The sequence below is a fragment of the Rhagoletis zephyria genome, unplaced genomic scaffold (genome assembly GCF_001687245.7).
Source record: "Rhagoletis zephyria isolate East Lansing unplaced genomic scaffold, Rhagoletis_zephyria_1.1 Rzeph_scaffold_00847, whole genome shotgun sequence".
Taxonomy (NCBI): domain Eukaryota; kingdom Metazoa; phylum Arthropoda; class Insecta; order Diptera; family Tephritidae; genus Rhagoletis; species Rhagoletis zephyria.
The window spans coordinates 34,976-45,370 of NW_016157931.1; the positions used below are offsets into that span (position 1 = coordinate 34,976).

The 10,395-nt window shown below is 40.5% G+C and overlaps 1 protein-coding gene across 1 annotated transcript in view; it reads right to left on the reverse strand.

Annotated features, from left to right (window-relative positions):
• Positions 1 to 4,442: 4,442 nt before the first annotated feature.
• The window catches only part of l(2)gl (LLGL domain-containing protein l(2)gl), a 125,918-nt gene continuing 119,965 nt past the window's right edge, over positions 4,443 to 10,395 (reverse strand). Inside the window, exons 5-6 of the mRNA XM_017614533.1 lie at positions 8,350 to 8,455; positions 4,443 to 5,407 (exon numbers count right to left, since the gene is read on the reverse strand). Coding sequence (XP_017470022.1) covers positions 4,734 to 5,407; positions 8,350 to 8,455 — 780 coding nt within the window. The 3' untranslated portion in view covers positions 4,443 to 4,733. The remainder of the gene's footprint in view (positions 5,408 to 8,349; positions 8,456 to 10,395) is intronic.

Below are 10,395 nucleotides of genomic sequence, written 5' to 3' on the forward strand. Positions count from 1 at the left end.
ACTACAAAGCAAGATCGCTGAGATAGTCAGCTTCATGAGGCGCAACAAAATCTCAGTCGCGGCGGTCCAGGAAACCAAACTCCACTCCGGCTCTAGCCTTCAGAGTCAGGATGAGTTCAACGTCATCCGAAGAGACCGCCCTCGCGGCGCCGGAGGCGGCATCGCCTTTATATTGCACAACGCGATCCAATACCGGCTCATTACCCCCCGAATCGCCGCCAACGACACACTCATTGAGCACCAAGGCGTGGCAATCAAGTCGGGAGATACTGAGCTGGAAGTCGTCAACGTGTACATACCACCTGCCACCAGCTGCCCAGCAGGATATCGCCCGAACATAAGTGCGCTACTTGAAGGCGAAAACCGGGTAGTGCTAGGGGATTTTAACGCGCACCACGAACTCTGGCGCTCCAACCTGGGCAACGACCCGCGGGGTACACTAATCGCAGAACAAATTGACGACTCAACGTTTTGCACTGTAAACGCCGATGCCCCCACCAGGGTCGCGGTGGCTGCTACAGCTCGCCAGATATCACTATAGCAAGCGGAGGTCTGATAAATTGCATTGGTTGGCAACCAGTGCTCACGCTCGCATCAGACCACCTGCCCATAGTAGTCGCGATAGACCACCCAAGAGATTTTGTTACATCCGAAGACCGTACGTATATGAACACCAAGAAGGCCAACTGGGACGATTTTAAGGAACACACGGACCGCAAATTCAATGCTCTTCCACCACCAACATGCGCGCGCGAAGCTGAGCACAACATCCGCCGGATCATAAACGCAGCAGCTGCCCGCTTCATACCAGCCGGTAGGATTGCCAAAAACCGCCCGGGCTTTCCAGCTGAAGCGGCGGGACTCGCAGAAGAGCGTGATCGAATCCGCCAGTCTAATCCTGGTGATCCCCGTATCAGGGATCTCAACATGGACATTAACAAACTGGTTAACGAACACAAGCGGAAAACGTGGAATGAGCACCTCAAGACCTGCAATCTCTCCAGCGGAGCTAGCAAACTGTGGACGACAGTAAAATCTCTCTCCCATCCGGCGAAACGTAAGGACAACGTTGCCCTTAAATTCGGCGATAGCGACCCACGGACGTGCGCGCGCTTTTTCAGCCGGCAGTTTATTGCACACCCGGAGAGAGACAAAGCCCGCCTCAGTGTGCTACGTAAAGCACACAAACTCCGCCCCCGAGACACACCAATGTGCTTTACACCAGAAGAGACGCAGGCAGCTGTAAAGAACGCCAAAGCATCCAAGGCGTTAGGGCCAGACGGAATCTCGATGCAGATGCTGAAAAAGCAAGGNCCGGCAGTTTATTGCACACCCGGAGAGAGACAAAGCCCGCCTCAGTGTGCTACGTAAAGCACACAAACTCCGCCCCCGAGACACACCAATGTGCTTTACACCAGAAGAGACGCAGGCAGCTGTAAAGAACGCCAAAGCATCCAAGGCGTTAGGGCCAGACGGAATCTCGATGCAGATGCTGAAAAAGCAAGGACCAGTGGGAGTCGAGTACATCACAGTAGCTTTCAATTTGTCACTGTCCACCCTGATCATCCCTGAGATGTGGAAAATGGGTAGGATCATCCCCCTCCTTAAGCCAGTAAGAAGGCGGACGTAGGAGACTCTTACTGGCCAATCTCCCTCCTATCCCCAGTGGCAAAGACAATGGAAGCACTACTCCTCCCCAGTCTAACGAAGCATCTGCAACTCGCCCAACACCAACACGGATTCCGCAAAATGCACAGCACAACCACTGCATTAAACGCCATCACCACACAGATAAGCGAGGGTCTGAACCAACGTCGACCCTGTGATAGGACGGTCCTAGTCGCGGTGGACCTGTCGAAGGCCTTCGACACGGTAAATCACGCGACCCTTTGCCAAGACGTCGTGGACTCGTCGCTTCCGGATCGGATGAAGCGGTGGATAACCAGCCATCTGTGTGGACGCCAATCATCGGTCGAATTCCGAAACGCCAAGTCCAAGCCGCGTAGGATTAAACAGGGGGTCCCCCAAGGCGGCGTACTCTCCCCGACACTGTTTAACCTCCACATGGCGAAACTCCCTCCGCCGCCAGCAGGGNCGTACTCTCCCCGACACTGTTTAACCTCCACATGGCGAAACTCCCTCCGCCGCCAGCAGGAGTTAACTTGGTGAGCTACGCCGATGATTGCACGATTATGGCGACGGGCCCCAATATTGACAGCCTATGCGGGAAAATCAGCGACTATCTCACCGATCTTGCAAATTTCTTCACTGACAGGAGCCTCACCATCTCCGCCGCGAAATCCACCGCCACACTGTTCACCACCTGGACAAAGGAAGTTAGGGTAGAGCTGGACGTTTACGTCGATGGCAACAAAATACCGACGCTCAACCAACCAAAAATGTTGGGAGTCACGTTCGACAGACTATTCTCCTTTTCTGTGCACGCCTTAGCCACCTGCGAAAAGATGCGAGCTAGGAACAAAGTCCTCAAGTCACTAGCCGGCAGCACTTGGGGAGCCGACAAAGAAACCCTACTCACTACGTACAAAGCAATCGGCCGGTCGGTGGAAAACTACGCAGCGCCAGTGTGGACGGCGGGTACCAGCAGTGGAGAAACTTACAAACATGCTAGAATGCAGCTCTACGCACGGCAACAGGCTGCCATCTCATGTCGTCCGAGCATCACCTCCACCAAGAAAGCCAGATGCTGGCGGTGAAAGAGCACAACACGTTGCTATCGAAGCAGTTCCTCATGGGATGTTACCGTGGAAATCCCCCCCAATAACGCCCTGCTTCGAAATGAACCGCCTCCCCGACATGTCAGACGTTACCTGCACGACTGGAAATCCGACGTCGAGCCGTGCGTAGACCACCCATTCGACGCAGACAAATACAGAGCGGCGCTTAACCACCTACACACCGATGCAGTCAGGTCGAGTCTTAGCACCAGAAACGACAACATCGTTCCAGGTGGTCGACCGCCACCCATCAACATCGACGAAGCCGAACTGCCTAGACAGACCAGGTGCACCCTAGCACAACTCCGTTCTGGGTGGTGCCACAGATCAAACAGCTATCTCTCCCGGCTGAACCCAGAAGTGGCAGACACATGCCCTGCATGCGGGCAAGGTCCACCCAACACCTCTTCGCATGCGCCTCTAACCCCACGACCCTGACACCAGAAGCACTATGGACCGCGCCTATAGACGCTGCCCGCTTTCTCGGCCTCAGGCTTGTCGAGTCAGAGGACGAAGACGACCCTTGACGAAACCCCGGGGGGTTAAGTACTGCTGCTACAAAAACAACAACAACTACTAAAGCTATTCATAGTCGCCTTAGTTTCGACTTATCTTGCTAAGTACCAACTTAAAATTTAGTTTGAGTTGCAGCTGCAACTAAGCTGAAACTAGAGGTAGAAGTATTTTATTAAATTAAGAGAAAATATGAAATGCATCTGTAAAAATTAAGTTGATTGACAGTGATTTTGATAATATTCTCTCCAATTAAAATTTACAAAGAGCGATCCATTTGAATCGGAAGATGAAAGTTTAATGCGTATTACAATTCTAATAAAGCTTCATCACAATCTCATATTTGGAATAATTTAGATAAATTCTTAAATAATAAGTCAATTTCAAGTAGTTCATAACATTTAGATATGTGTTTGTATGTTTATGGCTTTCGATAAACATCGACTTCACATCACTGCGGTTGTTCTGGCTATTTTACACAATTAACAAAAAAATAATACCTTATTCTTTTGCAGAAACAAGCAATGAAAGTAAAAATTACATAAACGGAAGACCACACTTGCCATTTTTACAAAATATCTTAAAGAAAAATCGATACACTTCCACACTCGTTTTGCTATATCGTAAAACTAAGTTAAAACTACTTAGCAGAAGTCTGAAATGCGTAGAGAATTTTAAGTTGGTACTTACATTTAAGTTGCAACTTTATTAGTTTCAACTTAATAGCTGGACTGTATGTTTAAACCCAGATTTTAAAAGCAAAATTTCAAACAAGGCAGTGGCAAACTCTTATGCTGGATTTCCACTAAGCATTAAATGGCGAAAATGACAAATGACAAAGTTGGGCATTAAAAAATATTCGTGTCATTACGTTAAAAAATTGTCATTAAGTTCATTTCCACATGGCATTTTTTTTAAATGGCATATATTTTTTGTCATTTTAATGCCTAGTGGAGATTCGGCATTATCTTCCCGCCATAATTACTTCTCCTGGTATAATTCCACAATGGTTTAAACTCATCTCTTGACTTAAATGCCATTGATAAAATTCTTTTACATATTTCGTCTTAACAGGTCTATTCTGCACGTCACCGATGATTTGTAACCGAAAAATTTTATTAGCAAAAAATGTTACCAGTTGTTGTCACCGCAATTCTAGGTACGTTGGTAATGCAGTTAAAATATTCAGCAATTCAGCTATGAAGATTTGTGGAAATTCTGGCATTGCATATTTGACGAGACAATCTTTTGTTACCAGCTGAGTTGCTGAGATGGTAAGAAAATTTACCGGATACAAGAGTGCACAGAATGCAAAAAGGGTTTAAAAATGGAGAGGAACTTTATTTACCAGTTGCAAAATTTTTGTTACCAGCGCAGAATAGGCCTGTAAATATGATTTTTTTATTGCAGATAAAGGATATTGTATATAAACGCTGAATATACTCTTCATCCATAAGCTGCCGTGTTATTTCACATCTTAACTCACTTGATATCCTCACGTCTAACGGCGGCAGCATTTAGTTGGCGCTTCAACTCTGGTACCGAGAGCACCATGATGTCCCCCATATTCGTTAGACAAAGCAAAGCAACTTCTTGATATAAACGAGCATCGACACTACTTCCTCCGCTAGTGTTGGCATTGATATTAGCTACATCTTGGGCGTTTTCTTGCGTTCGTGTTGGAATAAATTTGGACGGGCTACCACCAATACCATGTGCCAATAACTCAGCTGGCATCGAGCAGGCGAATGATGCAAAATGTATACGTCGTACACGAGCTCCCTCATTAGCAGTTAACTTATATTTGTTGATTGGTTTTAGCTGTGGCAGTGAAAAAACTTTAAATTGTTCTTCAGATGCAATTAACAAACGATGAGGTGGTGAAACCGCACTAATATTCCTTTGCTGGTCAACTGGACAGCCATGCTGGTCGAATATAGCGATACCAACGACAGGTGCGCGATGTTTAAGTTGTATTTCTTTCGCCAGTTGGGCCGACGCCCGACGTGGTTGCAAGGCTGCGTTTGTTGCCGCTGTATTTTCACTCACTGGTAGCATATTAGTAGCGACTGTCTGAGCGGCTGGTAAATGCAACAAAAAAACGGATACTGTACTCGAGTTCGTGGCTGACCATAATGTGGGAGATGTTATGTTCACTGCAATATTCAAAATATTACAAAAAAATTTTAAATTAAATGTAAATTATTTTTAATTTATCTTTACCATTGGTTATAAAAGTTTTGGCGAATTGTAAACAACGGACCATGGAACTCATACCATCGTCTGCAGAACGAGCTTCTACTTGCCGTTCAACGGGTCGCGCTTCCAACTAAAAAAAAAAAAAAAACATGTCAAAAAGTTAGTGATTTTTTAATAGATACAGTCAGTGTTGCCGTTTTGATCTAAATGGATCAAAATGATACGTTTTCCATCGAATTTTTAAAAGATACTTTTATTATTAGCTTAGTATAAATTGTGACACATTTTAATTCACAAGTTGAGGGTAACTTTTTACGATTTTGTGGCAACACATTAAGTTTGTTTTCTTTCATTGAAAATACCACCTTTAATCTGCATATGGCATCACTGTTAGCTACAGACAACTAGCCTGTTCCCGTACTCCAGGATTTAGTCCGAAATAGTCTGAAGTCGTTTCCTTTCACACATTTATCATATATTTTTCGAACAATTTCTCACTAAATCATGGAGTGCGGGAACAGGCTAATATTGTCGTTCCTTTTCCTTTTTGATTTTGAAGGTGTCGGATGTGGTACTGGGCTAAAGCCAATGTCACAGGATTGGTACATTTGTACAGATTTGTACATTTTGGCAGTCACAGAGTGGTGTTCTTTAGAAATTTGAGTTCAGCTCAATAAAAGAATTTCCAAACAACACTACTCTGTAACTGCCAAAATGTACAAATCTGTACAAATGTACCAATCGTGTAACACTGCCTAAAGAAATTCATCTAGAGTAATCCAGTAAGTATTGTGAAAATTACTTTTATGTGTTCACAGTGTTAAACACCAATTTGATATTTGATTTTAGTTAAGTATGCAAATGAACACAACTGTTACCGAGTATAAAGCTTTATTTTCACTCTGTATTTTATATAAAAACCAAATATTAATGAAAACTGTCAACGATCTCAATTAAAAATGTAAACTACCATTTTCATTTAAGAATTAGAAGTTTTATTGAAGATTGATACTTAAAATTTTGTCCAGGGCACTTTTGATCCATTTTAGGGAATTTTGGTGATACATTTCTTCTGAACTCCGCGGTAACACTGGATACAGTTTACTTCAAGAAAACATCATACTTGAAAAATTGGAGAGTACAAATTTTACTAACGGAAAAAATATGAATTTTTTAGTGATTCCGTAATACTGGTATGTATCCGTGAATGGTATGATTGCAATCATTTTCCACTCGTCAAAAATGATTGGTGAGATAGCAGTAGGCATCCCACGATCGAATACAATTGAAAGCAGCTGCCTGTGGTGAATTTGTCAAAAAGCAGAAATTGATCTGTGGGCATTCGTAAATTAACTGCTGGTTGTTACAATTTACTTTAAAATTAGTAAATAAGGGGATTCTCGAACTCTTGCAAAGCCCTTGCATGGTGCACTGATTGATAAGCTTTCCCCTAGGAAAAATAGGTTTTACTATTAGTCCAACATATGCTATATATGTATGTATACTAGACCGTTCATTAAAAAAAAATTTTGGCCTGGCGGAAAAAGGTGTATTTTGCGTTGCATTTGAAAATTTAGAAAACCATATGCATTCAGGCAAAATACATTGAAAATCGTGAATTTTATAGTAATTTGTTATGTAAAATAGCTCGCAGAATCTGAACATGAGGTCAAAAATAAAAAAAGTAGAATAGGTGTTAAGAATTTGCAAAATTATGGTTTTTTTTTTTCAAATTGAGAAAACAGCATTTTCAATTTTTTACAAAAATAGCCGGTTTTTATTATCACTATGAATTTTTTAATGATTCCGTACTACTGGTATGTTATCCGTGAATGGTATGATTGCAATCATTTTCCACTCGTCAAAAAATGATTGGTTAGATAGCAGTAGGCATCCCACGATCGAATACAATTGAAAGCAGCTGCCTGTGGTAAATTTGTCATCAGTAAATTAACTGCTGGTTGTTACAGTTTACTTTAAAATTAGTAAATAGGGGGATTCTCGAACTCTTGCAAAGCTCTTGCATGGTGCACTGATTGAAAAGCTTTCCCCTAGGAAAAAATAGGTTTTACTATTAGTCCAACATATGTTATATACAGGGACCGCAAATAACGATTATCCTTTGAAATTTCAACTCAAAAAATCACGCGGAAAGAGAAATTCTACGTGCATAAGGAGTAAACCAATATATTTCTTATTACTCGGAGTACCTTCAGCGGCACTGATTTTTATTTTTTAATTTTTGCTTATAATCAAGTTTAATCATTATATTTTGAGTTTTATTTTTTACTCAGAAAATAATCGTTATGTTTTGAGTTTTATTTTTTGCTTCTTGGGCGTTTTCTTGCGTTCGTGTTGGAATAAATTTGGACGGGCTACAGCCAATACCATGTGCCAATAACTCAGCTGGCATCGAGCAGGCGAATGATGCAAAATGTATACGTCGTACACGAGCTCCCTCATTAGCAGTTAACTTATATTTGTTGATTGGTTTTAGCTGTGGCAGTGAAAAAACTTTAAATTGTTCTTCAGATGCAATTAACAAACGATGAGGTGGTGAAACCGCACTAATATTCCTTTGCTGGTCAACTGGACAGCCATGCTGGTCGAATATAGCGATACCAACGACAGGTGCGCGATGTTTAAGTTGTATTTCTTTCGCCAGTTGGGCCGACGCCCGACGTGGTTGCAAGGCTGCGTTTGTTGCCGCTGTATTTTCACTCACTGGTAGCATATTAGTAGCGACTGTCTGAGCGGCTGGTAAATGCAACAAAAAAACGGATACTGTACTCGAGTTCGTGGCTGACCATAATGTGGGAGATGTTATGTTCACTGCAATATTCAAAATATTACAAAAAAATTTTAAATTAAATGTAAATTATTTTTAATTTATCTTTACCATTGGTTATAAAAGTTTTGGCGAATTGTAAACAACGGACCATGGAACTCATACCATCGTCTGCAGAACGAGCTTCTACTTGCCGTTCAACGGGTCGCGCTTCCAACTAAAAAAAAAAAAAAAACATGTCAAAAAGTTAGTGATTTTTTAATAGATACAGTCAGTGTTGCCGTTTTGATCTAAATGGATCAAAATGATACGTTTTCCATCGAATTTTTAAAAGATACTTTTATTATTAGCTTAGTATAAATTGTGACACATTTTAATTCACAAGTTGAGGGTAACTTTTTACGATTTTGTGGCAACACATTAAGTTTGTTTTCTTTCATTGAAAATACCACTGGTACTGGGCTAAAGGCAATGTCACAGGATTGGTACATTTGTACAGATTTGTACATTTTGGCAGTCACAGAGTGGTGTTCTTTAGAAATTTCAGTTCAGCTCAATAAAAGAATTTCCAAACAACACTACTCTGTAACTGCCAAAATGTACAAATCTGTACAAATGTACCAATCGTGTAACACTGCCTAAAGAAATTCATCTAGAGTACTGCATTACTAGTATTGTGAAAATTACTTTTATGTGTTCACACTGTTAAACACCAATTTGATATTTGATTTTAGTTAAGTATGCAAATGAACACAACTGTTACCGAGTAGAAAGCTTTATTTTCACTCTGTATTTTATATAAAAACCAAATATTAATGAAAACTGTCAACGATCTCAATTAAAAATTCAAACTACCATTTTCATTTAAGAATTAGAAGTTTTATTGAAGATTGATACTTAAAATTTTTTTCCAGGGCACTTTTGATCCATTTTAGGGAATTTTGGTGATACATTTCTTCTGAACTCCGCGGCAACACTGCATACAGTTTACTTCAAGAAAACATCATACTTGAAAAATTGCAGAGTACAAATTTTACTAACGGAAAAATTTGAATTTTTTAGTGATTCCGTAATACTGGTATGTATCCGTGAATGGTATGATTGCAATCATTTTCCACTCATCAAAAATGATTGGTGAGATAGCAGTAGGCATCCCACGATCGAATACAATTGAAAGCAGCTGCCTGTGGTGAATTTGTCAAAAAGCAGAAATTGATCTGTGGGCATTCGTAAATTAACTGCTGGTTGTTACAATTTACTTTAAAATTAGTAAATAGGGGGATTCTCGAACTCTTGCAAAGCCCTTGCATGGTGCACTGATTGAAAAGCTTTCCCCTAGGAAAAAATAGGTTTTACTATTAGTCCAACATATGTTATATACAGGGACCGCAAATAACGATTATCCTTTGAAATTTCAACTCAAAAAATCACGCGGAAAGAGAAATTCTACGTGCATAAGGAGTAAACCAATATATTTCTTATTACTCGGAGTACCTTCAGCGGCACTGATTTTTATTTTTTAATTTTTGCTTATAATCAAGTTTAATCATTATATTTTGAGTTTTATTTTTTACTCAGAAAATAATCGTTATGTTTTGAGTTTTATTTTTTGCTTGGAAAATAATCGTTACGTTTTAAGTTTTATTTTTTGCTCGGAAAATAATGGTTACGTTTTAAGTTTTATTTTTTGCTCGGAAAATAATCGTTACGTTTTAAGTTTTATGTTTTGCTCGGAAAATAATGATTACGTTTTAGGTTTTATTTTTTGCTCGGAAAATAATCGTTATTTCTTGAGTTTTATTTTTTGCTCAGAAAATAAAACTTAATTTTTGCGTATGCGCATGCGTGAATAGACAGGGGGCGGCTGCATTGAACCTTTAACGCCACTGTGGAGTGGGTAATGAAAATACAGATACCAGGGCAGAAACAAAGAGAACCACATTTCTAAAGAAAAAGTGCAAAAAAGCGCATACGCATAGGCAAAAATTAAGTTTTATTTTCTGAGCAAAAAATAAAACTCAAGAAATAACGATTATTTTCCGAGCAAAAAATAAAACTTAAAACGTAACGATTATTTTCAGACCAAAATATAAAACTTAAAACGGAACCATTATTTTCCGAGCAAAATATAAACTTAAAACGTAACGATTATTTTCC